The following is a 19,794-nucleotide window of genomic DNA, read 5'->3' on the forward strand; positions in this document are numbered from 1 at the left end:
CAATAGTCCTCCTCCATGGCCTCCCCGAACTCCTCCCAGGCCCGAGTTTTTGCCTCTACAACTGCCCTCGCTGCAGCATGCTTGGCCTGCCGATACCTATCAGCTGCTTCAGGAGTCCCACAAGCCAACCAGGCTTGACGGCATCCCTGACCTCCGGTGGAGAACTCAATGTCCCCAACCTCCCTCGGAATCTGGGCTCTCCCGGAGGTGGGAGTTGAAGATCTCCCTAGCAGAGGGTTCAGCCAAACGCTCCCAATAGACCCGCACAGTACGTTTGGGCCACATTAAAATCATACAGCCTGTCCTTATAAGCTTAAGATATTATTCCAGCCTCTGTCCTTTCATCTGGTATGCTATATTTCCAGTATTCCAGTTTGTTAGTTGTATGTATGTTATTTTTTGTTGTACTCACCATCTGTCTCTGACGCAAAGTGACTGAACCAGGAAAACCACAACAGAAATGCTTTAAAGTCAATCCAAGAGTTCTTCTTCTTCTTCTTCTTGTGCTGTGTGTCTGAACAGGGGATTTGATACTTGCAGAGTGGTTGAGTTGTCTATTTGTTAGTATGTTGGATTTCTTCGTTTCCATGGTGATAATGTAAACAAAGTTCTTTTTAAACATCAAAGCAAAACCTTCTTCTTCTTCTCTGAGAACATGCAGGGTCATCTTTGCAAACAGTCTGCGTAGTGACTCGAGCTCTATCGGCACCTAACAGGCAGCTCCGTGCAACAGTACACCTGTCACCTGCCTGATAGAAAAAAGTCGGACACATCTATTCGTTTATGTGAACATATGAACACACACACACACACACGTCTATACTGGAGGCATTTATGAACATATGTACAGTGTACTGTGGTCAGTGTTCTGATAGCAATTTACTATCAACTCCAGATTCTAAGATTTATTTTCTGGACTGAAGTAGCATCTTCTCGCCACAATATAAACAGGGAGTTTTATGTGTTCAGGACCTATGTGGGTGGATCTTGCAGGAACTCACATGACTAAGATCCCTATTGTTGGTTAATGGTCAGCTACTGACCAGAAACTTTGTCTGGGCCATGTGCAGGACAAGTTGACGGCCCATCGTTAGAGTTTGAATGGGAGTGAAGTCTGCTAGGAATGGGGACAGAGTTGTAAACAAGTGAGAGCTGATGCCTCACTAGTTGACTAGTTGATGGTCCATCGTTAGAGTTTGCCATCCAAAGGAGATAGGATCGCTGCTAGATGTTTGGCCACATTATATGTAACCGAATTAGTGCTGCTTATGATAGGTCTAAGAGGAACCCCATCTTTGTGTATCTTAGGACGCCCATAGATACATGAAATGAATTCTCCGGGGTAAAGCTGGTAGCTTACTTTTTCTTTTTCCAATGTTTGTAGACAGTTGGCCAGTTTTTTCTTATATTGATTAGTTGGATCCCTCTTAAGTGACTCATACGTGTTTGTGTCATTGAGGAGGTCTATGATTTTGGAGTGGTAGTTCTCTGTGCATCTGCCTTTGTCTGCTGGAAGGATAGTGATGTCTTTGTCCCTTCTTAGGCTTGTTACAGCTTTTCTTTGCTCAAAAGTGAGATTGGAAGGTGGTGGTTTTGCATTGTTGAGGGTTCCTGTTATTTTCAGTCTTAGTTGGTCTGCTTCTGTGCCAGTTAGGTTATTGTTTTTGATGGCTGACTGTGGCTGTTATGAGATCAACAACTGGAATCTCTTCAGGTGTTACTGCAAGATTGAGGCCTTACGGCAGCACCTCTTTTTCTGACTGAGTGAGTTCTTTATTGGAAAGGTTTGTCACCTATTTGTCTTGGAAGCCAGTTTTGCAACTGGAGTCATCCTTTTTTCTCCATGTCAAGTTAGTGGTTTCTGTATGTGAAAGCTGCTGAGACTTAAGTCTCTGGAATTTGCGCATCTGTCTTTCCTTAACCTTTTTGTGTTGTGAGAACTGTACCCTCTCTACCAGTCCCAAGGCTTCCTCCATGATCTCTTTTGGTAGAGAGGCTGTGAGAGACTCACAGCACAAACACAAAACACCTGGGCCAAAAGAGCATCAGCGCAGGTGGTGTAACAAACAAAAGAAAGAAAAGGTCAAATGGAAAACAGGAGAGCCTAAATTGCAACTCCTCAGCTACTCTTAGCCTTTCAACGATAAATCAAACGAAAACAAACGAAAGAGACCCAAACGGGTAATCAGGGCACTCGCCACAAATAAAAAACAAAAAAGTGAAAGAAAAAATCCCTCCTAGCACTCGCTAGAATATCGGATCACAAACACACAATCCAAACAAGCCTAACCTAACAGCAGTTTCTCTCTACATTAGCCGTGACACAGATTGCAAATTGGGCCAAACTGAGACAGGGACGGACTGCAAACTCATCAGCTGCCACCGAAGATCTGGCGATCGCGTCAGTCTCCCGGGGCTTGCATGGATTGGTTCCCAGGAAGACTTAGCCCAGCCAACCGGTCGTCGGACCGCACGATGATGCTGTGCTGACGCTGAGAGGAGGGACAGGGTCACAGAGAGAGAGAGAAAGGCAGGAACACACACCAGAGGAGGCAAAAAACAGACGGCCTCCAGCCGCAACAAGAGTCAGGGCTGGCCAGCAAAAAAAAATTAAAACAAAATTAAAGAAAGAAATGCAGAGCTCTCCTGCATGAAGGAAACAAAAAAGAAATAGGTGCCTGTAGTTTTCCCAATCGACTTTTCCCAAAGACTTCATATCACACCCAGAATACACATACATATTATTTCATGTTCATATTATGTGGGAATTTGCTCACCAAAATGAACGAGCACAGACACCCTTTAAATGTTATGATTTTGCATATTGTTGCAATTACAAAAATCAAAAGTACAAACCAGCTCTGTTGTGAGTTGTCTAACACAACTTTAATTCCAGGAAAGGAAACACCCTCACAGGACCAGGGCAGCCAAAACAAACCACACATCGGCTTCCCAGGTTAAAAGCTCTTGAGCAACAAAACAAACATATTGTGGGCCCTCATCCATGCCAGCACGGGTCAGGAAAATCTCTGAAACTGTTTTCTTCTTTCCAACCTTCACTGTGAGTGTTTGACAATCAATGAAGACAACAGATTGGACAACTGCTTGTATTGACTCTTTGGGTTTAATTTTGTTTCCTCTCCATCACAACTACAAAAATGTGCCAGAATGCTTTTTGTGATGCCGTCTAGCAGCTTCTGTCAGATGTGGGTATCTCTGAGAATAAGCACAAAGACCTCCTACAGCTGCTCAGTCTGCTCTACTTATTCCCAGATGAACTTCAGAGACAAATCATCAAGTTTCTCCTCAAGGAGCTGATCGACTCTTTGACTCTGTTCGGCTGTAAAGATGTTCTTCCAGTCACCAATCTGACCTGTAACAAAAACAAAAGCTTACTTGTGTGTTTCAGAACAGGAGCTGCAGCTCTGTTACCTTTGCGCATGAAGTTTCCACTGATCTTATCTTTTGGCACAAACTCGTAGTTTGCTTTTGAGTCTTTCTTCATGGTCTTAAAGGTGGATTTTTCCACAACTTGGTCAATGGCGGCATCACTCAGGTTTTTCCCTAAGAAACTGCAGATCTTCACTACTGTGCCTCTCAGATCCTGAAGACAGAACAGACCTTTGATCTCTGAACTCACAAAAATGATCCACATGTTTCAATGATCACACAACTCTCACCAAAATCATGTCCTCATAGGTCAGGAAGAGGATGTTGTACTGGTCTCTCTTTGAATGCCACACCCTGATGTGGTCAAACCAGGAGGATGCTAAAACTGTGTAATAATAATGTGTGCCGTCATTTATTCTATCTTCTCCACACAACCATGAGTAAAGTAAATTAGATTCAACCTGATCAGATTATCATCCAATAATGTGGCTGGTGGAGCTCACCATTTCCCTTCAAATACTCCTCCAAAAACTGCTCGAAGCTTTTAGGAGTCTCCAGAGTGGAGCAGACACCGCTGAAGTGATAATAGGAGACGATGTTGTCCTTTGGATTCCGCATCACATAGATGATCTACAAAATAAAACAAATCAGATCTGACAAAGTATACACAAGTTTGTGGTCAATGCCAAAATCCATGCAAATAATTAACCATTCATGGATTCTAGAATACTAGTTTTTAAATGTTAAACACTGACCTTTGCCTTCTTGTCCTTCAGTCCTGGAGGCATTAGAGCTGGGGTGAGGTGTGAGGCAAAGAGCCGTGGAGATGGTCTCAGAGCGTAGTCTTCTCGATCCTCCGTGTATTCCAGCCAGGGCATCTGCTCATAGTTGTTTGGATATTCATTCAGACCTCCACCCAGCCCACAGATGGAGATGACGATCTGCTGAGTCCATATGGTGCCTGTTCGTACAGAGAGTTATAAGACAGACAGGACAACACTGTAAAGAACACATTGGGAGTTTTCGCTCACTGACCTGACTTTGGATAAGTGACCAGGAAGATGTCGCTGTCTCTTATTTCAAAGTTCTGGAGAGAATCGATGTGCTCTGCCGTTGTCAGCCCGCTGGCAAAGGTGTAATTTTTATATCTGCAGAGATGATCAGTGATCTGCTCCATGTTAGCTCAATCACACAGACCGGTAAATAAAGTGAAAGCGACGTCACAGGTGCAGCAGGTGGACTCTGGACTTTGTGCATATCACTGGCTGAATCACTGTGTACCAGCCTTTATGTGGGGAAACCCTGCCACCAGCATCGAGTCTGAAATACAACAGTAACTGCAGATACAAAGCAAAACAACATTTATGGGAAAGAAACTGCAGCACTGCCACTATTTGAAGTGCAGGCAGAAAGTTTGTATGTGTTTAAACTGCAGAAGAAAATCTTTCTGTTTAACTGATATAAACTAGCTGAGCAAGCGAGCAGAGAGTGAGTTTTACAACTAGAGCACATGAGCATTCATCTGCTGCTGCTTAAATACAGCAGGCTTATTGTGCAAGCTCTGAAGTAAACAAAATATGAACTGTTGGCATCAGATACCTTCACAAGTAAACAGTTATCCGATAGTAACTGTTGTTATGTGCAGGAAATGTACATTGCACAAGAGTCTTCATTAACTGGGGTCAGTATAGTAAGTGCACCATTGTAGTTTCTGCAGGTCTGAAACAAAACAACAAATCTCCTTGCACTGCAGATGGGGTTAATCATTGGTATTTTAAAAAGGTTATGGGCAGAGTCAGCTAAGGCTATTATTATCTAATCTTATCTGATTAGGGCTCGAGCACCAAGTGGTGCGAAGGCCCTATTGCAATCATAATTGTTTTTTTTATTATTATTTATTTTGAAAGTACTGTATTATTGTGTGTGTGACTATAGATAACGAATAAAGGTGAAAGGCAGGTCTGATATTGAGATTTTAATCTGAATACAGAAAAAACAAAATTATGGTAAAACACATTAAAACACATCAGTTTCTAGGTATCATTTTTATCCTTCAAATTCATCTTAATAATAAAATGATATATACTGCATTAAATACAGAAACAAGCATGATTACTTTTCAAACTCGTTTTTTTTCAGATTTCTAAAATTTAAGTCCAATTTAAAAAATATATATTTTTATAGCAGCCTTATTTTCTCAAATGTTTTTTGTAGCGCAATACACCTTTATTAATCAGACAAACAGAACAAAGAAATTCGTACAGAAAATAGAGAAATAATATAAAGGTAACCTTTAACTCCAAACATGAGAGCACATCAGCTAACATTGCAACATGATATATTCGAATGTAAATCATTGTTTTGCTTTGTGTAAGAATAGCATGTCTACAATGATCAAATGTAATTTTTCTTTTTATTTATCATTAGTTATTATAACTGTAAATGTATGATTTTGTATGTTTTAAAGAGGATTCCATTTTTTATACATATTGAGTGCTAATCAACAACAAAGGAACTATGGTAAAAGCTACATTGCACTGATTGTTGAGCTGCAAGCAGCATCCACTTTAAATGAACCTGATGTGGTGTCAGCTAGTAACAAGTCACACTGTGACATCATAGTCTCCAGTATCCTCTGTTGACTGAATCACACACACCTCTTTTGTTTTCTTCATCTCTGCATCCTCTTCATCAAAAGGAACATTCATTTCTGGTTGTGTCTCTTTCTTTATTTCAGTCCCCACATAAAATGGTGTCTCCAGGAAAGCCTTGTTTTTCTCTGAGGTCTGCAGACCTTCCTTCAGAGAGGTGCAGATCAATCCCCAGGACTCCATCTGTGAGCTCCAAAGTGCAGCTCTGGCTCTGATGAACTTTGACACATCAGTCTCGCTGCCTTTGTACAGACTGATGCTGTCTTTGCAGATGAAGAAGATATCCATGCCAAGGAACAGAGCATTGGCGGCAATGAGACCGGCTCTGGCTGACCTGGAGAGAGCCAAAGGCCCTTTGACTGCTGCCTGACCAATATCTGGGATATCTGAGGCCAACCTGGGAGCGTTACGTAAGGCTTTTCCTTCCTGAGCCACCACTTTACCAGCACTGGAAATTATCTCCTCTGTCTTTAACACCTTCACAGCTGAGGCAGCATCAACAAGAGAATCAATGCCTTTACCAATAACACCTGCTTTGTGCAGCACCTTGCCCACTCCCAGAGCCACAGCTACAGCATTGGCCTCCATTTTAGAGATGGTCTGGCTGGTGACCTCCTCCAGACGTTCCTGGAGACTCTGAACATCCTCCGTGAAGCTCTGGAAGAGTTTACTTGCTTTCTTTTGCTGTGTAGTATTTACTCCAACCTCTGTGGCAGTGGTGACTAAGCTGTTGACTCCACTGGTGACTCCCAGCCCCACCCCAGTCAGTGTCAGAGCTAGAGACAATCCAGCTGTTACAGGAATTAATGCCAAGCCCACAATGGACAGCACACCTCCAACTGCCCCCACTGAGCTGCCTGCCACACTGGAGATCTTTGCCCCTTTATTCATCCTGTCTAACTGAACTGCAGTCTCCTCCAGCTCCTTTAGAAACTGCAGCATTCTGGGCTGTCGCTCTGTGAATTCACTGATGAAGCCTTCACAGGATTCTTCTTGGAACAAGAAAACCATCCGGAAGTGCTGGTTCATCCTGAGAAGAAGAGGGAGAATTAAGAGGGCATAAATACAATGATTTAGCATATTTTCATGTCAGTCAAAAGCTAAAAAAGAGGAAATGTGACTAAGACGTTACCTTGGCCACAGATGTAATCCTGCTATCATTAATATAATATGAGAAGTGACTACACAAAATAAAGCATGCAACCACTTTTGGACATTTTAAACATGATTAAAGCCCAGTGGTCCATTCCTTAAAGCCTACATCCATCCAATTGGCTGCACTCGTGCAGACTCCAGTGGAAGGACTCACTATATTTTCTGTGATGATGATCAGACAAACCTGGATAAACCCACCTGATTTTACCCAGCAGATTCATGTGATCCAGCAACCTCTCAAAGTCCTCTTCAAATAAATCCACATCCAGATCCACCATAGTTTTCTCAGTCATCTTTAAACTGAAGTCACTGAAGCAGCTGTGAAAGACAGTTAGTCATTTTCAACTCACTTTTTACGTGGTATTCTCTTTATTAAATGTGTTTACCTTTTCTCCAGCCTCTCACAGACGGTCTTGGCGATCTGTATGTATCTGTCTAACTGATAAGCCATCACTTCTACATTCTGAAGTTTGGGAAGGAAGAAGACATTTGCATCTCGTTTGAACTCCAGGAGCAGAGGGCAGATCAGTCGTGCAGCACTGATGACTATTTGAATGTTTTCAAAGCTGATCTCCTCAGGCAGGTGTAACACCTGGTTCTCTGTGAACACGTGCAGTGAGGTGACCGCCAGCTTCTCCACTGCATCCAGGAAGCAGTCCAGCTTCTCCAGACCTTCCAGAGTGTCCTTCAGCACAGCAGTCAACTCCTTTTCCAGCTCCTCACGCCTGCTGTCTGCGCTCACCTGGGTCACTTTGCTCTTCATGTACTGCCCAAATGCCTGACCTTTGTCCTCTGACGTGGTGACATGACTGAAGCTCAGGTCGACTTTGTTAGCCCGGTCTTTGATGTCCATCATCATGTCTAACTCTGTATCCCTCCTCAGCATCCATTTAGGGGACAGTTCACAGAACCCTCTCACAGTGTGGATGTAGCTGAGTGTGTCTTTGGTGTAGCAGCACAAAGCCTCCTGAAGCTCCTGTCTGTAAGACAAGCATCAACAAGCTGTGAGATTTATACAAATACAAAACAAACAGCTGCGGTTTATGAACTAAATTTCTGGCTTAAAATGTTACATAAAATGACAAACATCTGTACAAAACATAAAAGAAACTAAATCAAAGTCACACAAACAACTACAAAGACATTTTTCTACAGGTAAAAATATAAAAATGGGTGCAGAAAAGGACACAAATCCAAGAAAGGACCAGGACTATCACTGAAATCTGGACCTTTTCATTCATATCAGTAACATTCGCTTTGAGTTTCAGTTTAAAAATGGTACAGAATTTAATCCTCATGTCCCAGTTTTGTTCAGTGTTGCTGTAGATACAGGAACTGTGTTTGCACCAACAAAGGCCTCAGTCTATTATTACTATTATTATTATTATTATTAGCAATTAATGAATATAACATATACTAATAATATACAGCTCAATACACATAAATACTACTGTGCCTTAGCTATAACAAGGACATGGAAATCTGCAGTGCTATTTTATTTGATCTATTTATACACTTTGACCAGCAGATGTCGCCAGAGCACAGAGGTTTCACCGGCTTCCTTAAAAAATGAATACACAATAAACAAAAAGCTCTACATTTTTTTCTTTCTATTTCTAGTTTCTTTTGTTTTCTTTGTACGATGTAACATTAATTATATCTGCAATACATTCAATCCAAAGTCACGTTATTACCACACATATTATCGCCTAACACTGAGTTTAAATGCAAAACCCTTTACTTCATATGTAAACTGATTACATGATTGGCCATGTTAACATGGACGCATCAGTGCATGTGTAACATTTCACTGTTACAGCAGGAGATACTTTTAAACATTTTCCCACTCCTAAGGCCATCGTTGTGGGAAAACTCATAAAAAAAAAAAAAACAAATCTGAACTCCGCCTCACAAACATGTGGTATCTGTGGGATCATTCTTACATCTTTCTGGTCTAAAATTAAAATAAAACTATGGGAAAGTTTGAAAGCATTGCGATGAAAGACTTGTGCGTGAAGACGCGAACTGTACCTGGCCGTAGACATCTTTGTCCTCTCTTTGTGCTGTCTTCAGCTTCTTTCAGAGACCTCACCTTTACCTGTATGAGTAAAACAAAAAAAGCTTAAAACCGAAAATTTGCTGTGTGTTTCACATCGACAGCTCATCAACAGACAGAACTTAGCCTAATGAAAGAAAGTCAATCGTCAATCGGTCATAAACTTGGACACGTGACGCAAGCACGTTCACTTTCGTTTTCCCTTCACCAAGTTGAACCTCACCCACTTCATCTACTTCAGCTGAGTTTTGTTTGTGCACGAAGCAAACACGGAACGACAATAAAAATCCAACACGTCTTCACTTGTTCGTGGCTGGCTTCCTGGTGCTGCCTTCACGTGCCGTGGGATATGTAGAACGGATGCAACTGACGGTTGAATTTACTCAGTAAAAAGCAACTTCAATTATGTTTTTCTGCTTTATTTTTGGGGGACAGATTTAATAACTTAGTTAACATAAAGCATAAAGCTTAATGTCGTTGTTTAAAAAATGATCAATATACATATATTTACAGCTGAGCATTTGTAAAGCTTTGAAAAATACTGAGTTCTTTGAAAGCAGAGGCAGCATCAAGTGTTAAACACCACCTATGGCCTTAGTGAGCTTTGCTTTACAACGTGGTTATATAGATTTATCTAATTTCAGATATGTCACGTTGTTGCCTTTTTAGGTGAGCGGTGTGTGTGTGTGTGTGTGTGTGGGGGGGGGGGGGGGGGGGGTTACATGTAAAATATGTGCCGTAGCTCAAAAAAGGTTGGGAAACACTGCTCTACAACACAACTTAAGTTATGTTATGAAAATGAAATGAAAATGAAAATGAAAATAAAATGACGCATACAGGAATGGGCCTTTGTGGGCAGCCAAATTAACCCACATTCATGCACACCCAGGTCAGGATCTTTCATCTCTTCTGTATAGCCTAGGCCGCTGGTCTTCACAACATAATGGCCACATGGGGAAATAAAGAATAAAATCACATGCAAAACGAGTCATAAAGAGGCCACAAACAGATAAAGGAAAAGAACAAAGCTAGTGGCAAATGGACAGATGGAAGAGAAGAAATATAAGAAAATAAGAAAGCCTCCCAGGACAAAAACAACAACAGAAATAAAGTGGATTACACACACAAACACACACACACACATACCTGTGTTTGTTTGTGCCCCGGGGCAAAGGCAGCAGCTTGTTCCTCATCATCATGTCTGTTCAGCTTAGCACAACAACTGCACTGCACTCACAAAGCTAACACAACAACCCCACTCATCCGCTCAGCTGAGGACCACGTGTGTCAACCGCAATTCATGCACAGTAGAGCCCATTCTTCCTCTAACAGATGAAAAAATCTGCACACAGGCAGCTACAGTCCACTCACAAATATCTGCACACGTAATGTGAACAACTTTAACATTTGGAAACATTAGTTTAAAAGCAATTATTCCATTAATCTGACATTAAGATGACTTTTAGAGAGTATTATTGGGACTTTGAAATGGCTTCTCTTCCACCAAGGCCTGGTCCGTTCCAAAGACCTTTACTGTGGGGACTGAACCCAGCTGCAGCATGCATGGAGCATGAACTGGACGAACAACTGTGTGTGTGTGTGTTGGCAGGACAGGGACATTCATGTCAAAATGCTCACTCAGCTGCACGCAGCTCAGTGCAGACACCTAGGGATCAGGGCGGAAATGCTGCTGATACAACAGTGTCCTCAAATGCAAGAACACACACACTCTACTCAGAGTAGAGTGGTTCTTCTTACAGCATGGTAAAGGGAGTGAGCTGCTAAATTCAAGCAGAGAAGATGGTTCGAGGCCACCCTTGATAAGATTCATGACGTGATAACACAACTGTATATGACACAATGGAACATGTGCATGCACTTAACTCTAAATTACCAAGTTTAATTACCTTTTGTCTAAAAGCAGTCTCAGCACATGCCAAAGAAAAATCTACCATTATAAGGCAGATCAGAGAGTTTTCTGCACCAGGAAATGCAAACAAGGGCAATCAAACAACTAGAAAGAGCCGAAACTTTCAAGAAGTCAGTAAGGTCTACAGACAACCGTTGTTTTCTGTGATACAAGTAAGTGCTGGTGACTACAAGTCACATGGTTATATGGGAAACTAATCCCTTAGGCAGCTATGTGAGAAAAATCAAAAAAATTCAGATTGGGGGGATGACAACAAAAGTTTTCTCCTACACTTGTCCTAATAGGACAACTGATCCAGCCTACAGTGGTGATGATGACTTTCAAGTGGAACCCCTGTTTATACTCTCTCAGACTACCTGCTCCCCAAGATGAAGGAGGAGCTTAGTGGTATCCATCCTTCCTCTGTGTATATATATCTTTGACAGATAAAGAATTTTACGTTCTGTGGTGTCTAATCAGCTTCCTGGTGGAAAGGAATGTTTTAGCTCCAAAGGGCACGTGGGTGCTTCTTCAATAGAAATGTTAGAAATGTAATCTTACCAGGTTTAATGTTCAAAGTGCGACCACCTTCTAAGAGAGACTGTGTGCCCCCCCCCCCCTTTTTTAACTCCAGAGCTCATTTTAGTGGAAGCCCTCCCAGAGCCAAAGCTCAAGGGGCGCTCTAACAAGCCGCTGATTAGGGCTTGATTTGCAGCTTGCTGAGTTAATGTCAGATTGGCATAAAGAGTTCGCATGGGAGCGGTATTGGGTCCTGAGACCTGATTTGCGTTCCTTCCTCGCCTGTCTGGACTAAGTGTTTAATGAAAATGAACAGTGTCCCAAATCCTGGCAGAGAGGGCAGAGCTGAGGGAAAAGAGCTGCTGCTGTTCAGAGTGTACTGGATTCTCCCGTGGACTGAGTGAACACTGGCTACTGTGGTGGGGTGACATCACAAAACACTAGAATCCACACACATGCTACAACATGTTCAGAGATGATAACTGCCGAACAAAAAGCAGCAGAAATCCAGCTGTCCGAAAGAGTCTGAGCTCATCTGATATCTGAGGCTTGAAAAAAACATGATGAATTTTCACATCTAACCTGCACACACACACACACAGTTATTCTGCTTTCATTCTGACACTGCTGGTTACATGAGCAGCGGTTTTCGTCCCTGTCATCAGAGCAGAAACAGAGGCGTCTCCTCAAAAACAATGCTTGGCCTGCTCATTACATGCTGATGCAGCTTTTAAAGCAGATGATAGCAACAGCTCACATTATGATGTTTACTCCCATGTATCTTTAGGATCTGGAAAATCAAGGAGCCACCATATTCCTGTAAAGAAACTTTTGCACACATGCATACCATTAATTTAACTGTTGACATATTTAATTGTAAATAGTAAAGAGTAAAATTGTAGCTATGAGCCTCAAAACATAGACAATGAAGTAAGAGGTCACATTTATTAAGTCCATTTTGAAGCATTTTTGTTAGTTTACATCTCTGGTGTGGGAAAAATACATTATATTTGCTTTATACTACAAAAAGTAATAATATTCTAAAACAATGACAGACAAAATTGAACCAAAGGTTGTCTAACTTTTGAACATTTAGTTTAAAAAAGGACAAAGCTAAAAATTGACTCTTGCTACAATAAGAAACTACTCTTGAATCTTGAAATGCTTGTTTTTTATTGTTATTACATTTCTGTGATTCTACCACACAAAGAGAAACATTTCCCCCATAAACGCTTTATATTTAATTTCTAAAATTTACTTTTACTCCAATGTATCTTTTTGACTTGCACTGACATCTTATTATTAGTTGTGAGAACGACGTTTCCACAGCAGGGGGCGACAAACTCCATAGAGGCAGAGCAAAGCTGGAGGGAGCTGTCCTTTCAGCACCACAGCCTCACACACACACACACACACACACACACACACGGTCTGTGTGCTAATGCCGCACATTAATTACACAGGAGTCCATCATTTGAACAAAATAATAATTTTATGATTATTGAAAAAATCCAAACAATAAACGTGACCAAAAACCAGCCTTCAGCAGGAGCCTGTCCACCCTCCTCCATCCTCGCTGCTAATTGTCATTAATAGAGCATCATGCAATCAGTGCAGAGGAATCTGCAAATCTGCGAGCTGGTATTAATGACGAGCAGGAGCAAAAAGCAACATAAGTGAAGTCAGACCGCAGTGAGATTACTTCAGGCAGGAGCGCACGAGGCTGCTGCAACAATTGGATCGGACGATGATAATAATAATCAGCCATAAATGCGTAAATCTCAACCTGTGTGCACAAATGCAATTCAGTAATCCACCATTTAAGAAGAGAGTGAGCTAAAGAAAGAGAGCGAGGGAGAGGGAGAGAGAGAGAGAGGGAGTCCAACATCGCAACACCCCCTCCTTCCGCCCCCTCCACCACTGACAGAAACGGAATTAAAAAATCTTTAATATCTTTCCAGCAACGAGCCTCCATTGCTGCAGAGCGGAGCGCGCGCACACACACACACACACACACATACATACACACCGCGGGCCTTTAAAGCGTCGCCAGAAAAAGAGGAAAACTATCTTGCAGAATTAAGAGCAGCTTCTTTGCACTGACATCACTCCGTCCGAGAGAGGAAACGGAGAGAAAGGCTGAAGTGAATGTACTGAATGTACAGCGCGGTTGACATCGTGACAACAGCAGTTCTGTCTGTGGATCTGTGCGAGTCGCTCTCTCTCTTCTGATTGTGTCATTTTTTTATTTTTTTATTTTCCTTCCTGCAAAAGCGGCCAAACCTGCATCCGAGAGCGCACGGACAGAAAGAAGGAGAAGGAGGAGGAAGAGGGGAAAACAGGCGGATTGCAACCTTCCTCACAATTTATTTTTCTTACATGGCGCAAGGGCTAAACAAACGGGACCGTCCTGGGTGTGATACTGCCACGGTGAATTTGGATTTTCAATCAGAGGCAGTGGCGGCCACGGAGGCAGCGGCATCAGCAGCACCATCCTCCTCCATCCACCGAAGAAGCATCCTCGGCTGCGGCGGCGCCTACACCGACTCCTCGTCCTCCTCCTGCCGGCTCTATGTCGAGTGATGGTCGGCTTGCCTTGCTGGATGCTCCCCGCTCTTTCCGGATCGTCGACGACCGAACCTCCTCTGACCGCAGACCCCCATTTTCGGCGGAAACCTTCCCAGAGCTATAGGGCTACATATGGAAACTGGGGATCAAAATTTTAGGAAAAAGGAAAATATAAGCGGTTAATTTCTTTTATTTATTTTTTAGGTTTTTATCTTATTTTGTGTGTTTTTACGCCTGCTAATCAACTAATTTAGTGGTTTCTTTATTCCACCCGGTTGATTTGTGAGATTTTATTTTAACCTCGCAATAGGCTGTTATAAACCAGGGAGTTGCTTTTATTTGCTCTGACAGAACTTAAATTGGTCCATTTGTTTACTCTTCTGTTAATATGATAGATTTGCCTGCTGTCCTTGGCTTCCCCAGTTTATTAGCCTACAGAGTCTCCTTGCTTCTTCTCCTTCAGACTAACCATTAGAACAATAATATTAATATTAATAATAAACTTTAGAATAGCAACAGAAATCCTACCAGTAAACGCAATGTTATAGCCTTTGACTAACTCATTGTAACAGACGTATTGAACTGTTGTACTGTAAGCCTGCCATTACTCTAACACCGCCCCCTCCCCTAACCATCCCTGCTCTATTTGAGCTCATGTAAATTCAGCTCTGTAACCTCCACAAACAGGTTGTTTCCAGACCTGCTTCATCTCATAGGATAGCATTATTATTATTATTATTACTCCTTAAGCTCACATCATCTTGCTGCTACATCTGCAGCCACAGGCCTGCTGCCGTCCTCTGCTGGTCCCCCCTTTTTGTTTTGGAGGGGTGTAAAAGTAAAAGAACAGCCAGAAAAGAAAAAGAGGAGGAGAGACATCGCTGCCTCTTCCTCCTCCCCGCCCACCTCCACCTTTAAAAAAAAAGCCTCCTCAGTTTTTCTCTTGTTTTGGTCCTCACCCAAACGCAACCATAAGGTTCCTAGCGCATCCTCCTCCTCCTTCTTCCCTCTCCTTCCGCTCGAGTATATCCCGTTTTTTCCGTTTAGTTTGGTCCCGTAAATTTTCAAATATTTACTTCCTATACATCAAGAAGAAAGGGGGTCCCCCTTTCATGGAATGCGGAAACATGGGTCTGTTCGACCGCGGAGTCCAGATGCTGCTGACCACGGTGGGAGCCTTCGCGGCCTTCAGCCTCATGACCATCGCGGTCGGCACGGACTACTGGCTGTACTCCCGCGGCGTCTGCAAGACCAAGTCCATGAGCGAGAACGAGACCAGTAAGAAGAACGAGGAGGTGATGACCCACTCGGGCCTTTGGAGGACGTGCTGCTTGGAAGGTAAGAAGGAAGTCAAACAAACTTTGTTTAAGGATACGATGCAGATTTGATCAAAGAGTTGCACAACTTTTACTAGTGCAGGATTGATTTTTGTGTTTCTGAGGAAGCAGACTTGACTTCTGTGGAAGTGACACATGCAACACGTGACCAGGCTGCAGAAGCTGCTCAGCTTCTGTATGCAGGTCTGAACTGAAAGGTGGATAGGAAGGAAAATGCCAAAGAATGATGACATTTTAAGGGTCATTGACAGTCTGAGGGGTTACAGGATTGCTAAGCTCAATCATGTTTGTCCCTCGTCTTTTTATTGTCCATCTGTATATTTGTGCTTTTTTGTGAATCATGAATCATGGGGTTGAAATTACACACACACAGTCAACAAAGTCAACAAAATTTCAAAGTAGACTATAAAAATGGAACTTTACACATAAATCTTGACTGTTGTGAACGTGTGCAAGTTAAACCTGACTGTACTAAACACACAGGAAAGCTTCAAAATTACAGCTTTGTGCAGAAAATCTGTGGACAAAGGATAACTGTGCTCCTTCATACCTCTAAAGTAACAATCGGGCAAAGGAAACCTCATACTGAGTGACATTATTTCCCTTTAAACAGTTACAAAGCAGAAACAAATCTTTGATATTGACCGTAAAGACTAATATTTTGGGAGTTAAGCTCCTGCGGGCAGGGTGAAGCAGGTTTCTGGTTGCATAAAAGTCAGCCACAGCAGCCTGGAACAGTGTGTTTAGTCAGACATGAAATATTAAAATAATAACACATTCACAAGCTGTACTTGGGGATGAACTTTCCTCATATATCAGCCTGATATATTGGCAAACCAATATGCTGGTCTAACTCTAATTAAGGGAAGCTGCAGGGTATCTGTACCTTTAAAGAGGATGTGACACGGGGCCTGCAGGTTTGGACCCAGAAGTAAACCTGTGGTAGAGATGCAGCCACATCTGTCAGCAGGCCTGACCTACCTGACAAGCCCGATGATGGCGGGGGGCTGCCTGTCACGTCACCTCTGACCTGTCTGTGCTCGTTGCTTTCTGAGATGTCAAACTGCCTCACGTCCCGAGTGCAGGTTTCTCCGCAAGCTTCAGTGTCTGCCCTGTCAGACGGAGGCGGCGTGCTTCCTGTCATGCCCCAGTGGAGGCACTGGGTGCAGGCTCGGAGTGAGGTACTGCTGTAACCTTGTGAGGGCGCAGAGCGTTACAAATCTGCTCATCTTCTTAGCCGTGAGATCCTGAAAGTCCGTGATGTCTTGACTCCATGCTCCTCTGGCTGCTGTGATAAGCAGCTGCTCCGTTCAAAGATTAAGCAGGACAGTTAAAGCAGCTATAATCAACAGTTTTATAATAACTATGATAAAATGACAATGTGAAAGAGGTCACACAGAGAGTTGTGATGAACCTATCTGTGGCTCTGTTAGGCTTTATAGAGACTTTGTCCCAGTCACTGCTTTCATAGTGATGCTCCTCTGCAAACAGCAGCCAAGCTGAGCTTTTCCTTAGGGATTGGTGGAGACCAAAAACACAGCAAAACTGAAGTGAAAAAACACTTGAACATGTGGATTACACTCAGCAGGCAGACCCAAATATGACTCACAATGATACTGTTATATTGCTGCTGTGGTGACCCCTTAAAAAAAGATCAGATTAAATTGAAGGTCCATCTCATACGGGGCACCCCACTGATTGATTCTGATGTCACCTTAAAAACAGGAAGTTTACCTACTTTATCCCTCCACGTGTATGAATATATAAATGACTAACTGTACAATTTAATTTGTATTGTTTGAGGTCTCTTTATCTAGTTTAAGGACATGTATAATAATGTCAGGACAAACCTTCTAGTACCACTGTATGTCTGTTTTGTTTACTAGCAGCTTATAAACATCAGAAATGCTAATGCTAAATGCTTTTATGTGAGGAGATAAAAGTCAAAATGGCTGCAGTAGTCAGCTGCATACTAATTAGAAGCAAGTGTAATATTTTCAGACGAGCAATATGTCACTTTTGTCTGCAAGAAATTCAGCGAGATAAGATAATTTTTGGATTTTTTTTAGACAACACTAAAAACTAAAATTAAATTCTGCATGCATCAAAAAGTTTGTTTGTAAAATAAGTGTAAGAAGTAAACAATATAGTCTTAAATATAGCGTGGTAATCAGTGAATCGCCATGGAAATCTTAATGTGGTTGCCAGGTTTACTTCTGATCACAGCATTTTCACCTCAGCTGTTCCTGTGAAGCTGCTCAGGTGTCGACAACAGAAAGCTGCTGCGGTTTCATCGGGCCGCCCCCAGATGCGAGCGTGTCTCTGTAAAAAAAAAAAAGAAGAGCTCAGTCAAACAGATAACAGACACAACACTGAATGCTGATGCGGGTCTACAGTGATTACATTAGTGCACATAGGATTAATCACAGCTGGAGTGTAATTGTGACAGTGACTGGCCTTTATCCCCGCCAGGCCATTATTTAATTGGCAAACAAAACAGCACCGAGTCAAGATGAGATCAAAACATCACACTCTGAGCTCAGTGTGTGTGTGTGTGTGTGTTGCCTTTGTATCAACACAATGAACCTCTCCCTTTGAATGCAGGATCAAAATGGCAGGAAATAAAACCAGATTTGTCATTTGTGATTCATGAATGATCCCCGGCCCAGAAGAGGCAAGGGAGTGGAGAAATGGGGCCACTGCATTTACTTACCGGGGTCACATTAATTTCAATTCTAATTCAAATGACTTCCTGCTCAGGAAATTGGGTCTTAAAAAGAGAGTACATTTTATTATAGGTAGTTTGAACATTTTAAAGGGAAAATAGAAAAGTACAGAGCAGGTGCAGCTGGAGAGAGGCCTTGTTTCAGCACATGAGGAGTCACATCAAGTTTAACATTTCAAATAGTGATTAGGCTTCAGTTTGAAGCTCGGCTCTATTAATTTAAAGTGCAGAGTGGACTAGCGTTCATCTTTCCCCCGGCTCTCCTTAAATGAAGTCTTACTGGTGATCAGGCAGCGACTGAGGCTGCAAACGGTTGCAGCGGTGGACGCAGACTGTATGTTTAGCGGTGCAGGCCCACACAGCCCGCTTCCAGAGTGGACACAGGTGGGCGGCGGTTTGTGTTTGTATAACCAGCAACAGGAGAGGAGAACCTGTGAAAGAGCAAAATGGGAATACCCACACTGGGTGCTTCAACACCTCTGCTGCACTCAGAGAAACTCAATAATCTCACTGCTGTGAATCTACGGGAACATTCACTGTTTTTACAGTATACTTCAAAACTTTGTGCTAAGTGTATCTCAAACCGATGTACCACATATTCACCCGAACATATGAATTCAATGTTACAGACAAGAGACAACCAGTTATTTTTTATTTTTAAATGACAGTATTTATCTTATAATGCATTTTGTTTGCCTGAATAATTTTCTAGACAGAAACTAATTGTTGTGGAATTAGCTATTTTTTTTGTAAATGGATGGATCCTAGGTGCAGGAGAGAAAAATCTGACTCTATAGCAGCACAAAACACAACATTCAGTGTCACACTAATGATGAAGAACCAAATTCTAATTGGAAGCTATTCTAAAGACACATTAAAGGTCAAATGGAGTATTTTGAGGTGCATTACTTGTCCTGAGATTCCTGAAATCTGATTGGTTCCAATAATATCAGGGGATTGTTATTGGAGTGCATCATGTGACTATTTGAACCAGAGTAATGTCATAACAATCCAGCACATTACTGCACTGTTATGTCACCACACAAGCTGCAGTGATTAGTAATAATCGATTAAACAGTTGAAGCCTTTTTTTTTTAAGCAGTCGCTGTCTGTGCTTGTGCCACCTACAGTGAGGCACAGTGAGTTTCTGTTCATCCAGACGACAGCTCCATCCTTGGAAGTGAGATCTGCATCATGTGGTGTTCTGCTGTTCAGTCTGGAAGCAGCATTAAATGTTCAGTGGCTCCACAAACACAGATGTGGCTACAGACAGTGTGGGTGCCGACAAAGATTTTAGCTGGTGAAGCATGAACGGTGCACACAGTGAGCGTGTGTTGCTGATGAATTGGTCCCTGGAGGCCGCCGCTCCTCCGTCCTGTCTGGGACGCCTGCAATAGCCGCCGCCCCCTCAGCCAGGTGTACCTCGCTGCTAATCTGAGGCATTCATCTTCATTACAGCGCCGCCCTCAGGCTCCACAGTGGAT

The 19,794-nt window shown here is 42.5% G+C and overlaps 3 protein-coding genes across 5 annotated transcripts in view; 1 reads left to right on the plus strand and 2 right to left on the minus strand.

The window, feature by feature from the left end:
• Window positions 1-3,105: 3,105 nt before the first annotated feature.
• On the minus strand, window positions 3,106-4,612 carry LOC114440200 (amine sulfotransferase-like). The gene is made up of 6 exons (XM_028412520.1): window positions 4,426-4,612; window positions 4,146-4,351; window positions 3,894-4,020; window positions 3,681-3,775; window positions 3,433-3,604; window positions 3,106-3,373 (listed from the first exon to the last, which is right to left on the minus strand). The coding sequence occupies exons 1-6, from the start codon at window positions 4,565-4,567 to the stop codon at window positions 3,264-3,266; spliced, it is 852 nt and encodes a 283-aa protein (XP_028268321.1). The 5' UTR covers window positions 4,568-4,612; the 3' UTR covers window positions 3,106-3,263.
• A 740-nt stretch (window positions 4,613-5,352) lies between these two features.
• On the minus strand, window positions 5,353-10,458 carry apol (apolipoprotein L). Of its 3 annotated transcripts, none has more exons than XM_028412519.1 (5): window positions 10,399-10,458; window positions 9,228-9,294; window positions 7,583-8,176; window positions 7,395-7,514; window positions 5,353-7,071 (listed from the first exon to the last, which is right to left on the minus strand). In XM_028412519.1, the coding sequence occupies exons 2-5, from the start codon at window positions 9,239-9,241 to the stop codon at window positions 5,994-5,996; spliced, it is 1,806 nt and encodes a 601-aa protein (XP_028268320.1). In that variant the 5' UTR covers window positions 9,242-9,294; window positions 10,399-10,458; the 3' UTR covers window positions 5,353-5,993. The 3 variants fall into 3 exon arrangements, with proteins under 3 accessions (XP_028268320.1, XP_028268319.1, XP_028268318.1); XM_028412518.1 differs by lacking the exon at window positions 10,399-10,458 and adding an exon at window positions 9,480-9,557; XM_028412517.1 differs by lacking the exon at window positions 10,399-10,458 and adding an exon at window positions 9,476-9,532.
• A 4,902-nt stretch (window positions 10,459-15,360) lies between these two features.
• The window catches only part of cacng2a (calcium channel, voltage-dependent, gamma subunit 2a), a 39,166-nt gene continuing 34,732 nt past the window's right edge, over window positions 15,361-19,794 (plus strand). Inside the window, exon 1 of the mRNA XM_028412070.1 lies at window positions 15,361-15,586. Coding sequence (XP_028267871.1) covers window positions 15,361-15,586 — 226 coding nt within the window. The remainder of the gene's footprint in view (window positions 15,587-19,794) is intronic.

The sequence above is a fragment of the Parambassis ranga genome, chromosome 8 (genome assembly GCF_900634625.1).
Source record: "Parambassis ranga chromosome 8, fParRan2.1, whole genome shotgun sequence".
NCBI lineage: Eukaryota > Metazoa > Chordata > Actinopteri > Ambassidae > Parambassis > Parambassis ranga.

Coding starts and splice junctions, on each gene's coding strand:
- apol (XM_028412519.1), bottom strand. Junction 7,515..7,582: donor TGTGAGAGGCTGGAGAAAAG/GTAAACACATTT, acceptor TGTCTTTCACAG/CTGCTTCAGTGACTTCAGTT. Junction 7,072..7,394: donor AATCTGCTGGGTAAAATCAG/GTGGGTTTATCC, acceptor TCTTCTTCTCAG/GATGAACCAGCACTTCCGGA.
- LOC114440200 (XM_028412520.1), bottom strand. CDS start 4,567: ATGGAGCAGATCACTGATCATCTCTGCAGATATAAAAATTACACCTTT. Junction 4,352..4,425: donor GGTCACTTATCCAAAGTCAG/GTCAGTGAGCGA, acceptor CTGTACGAACAG/GCACCATATGGACTCAGCAG. Junction 3,605..3,680: donor CCTATGAGGACATGATTTTG/GTGAGAGTTGTG, acceptor TTCTGTCTTCAG/GATCTGAGAGGCACAGTAGT.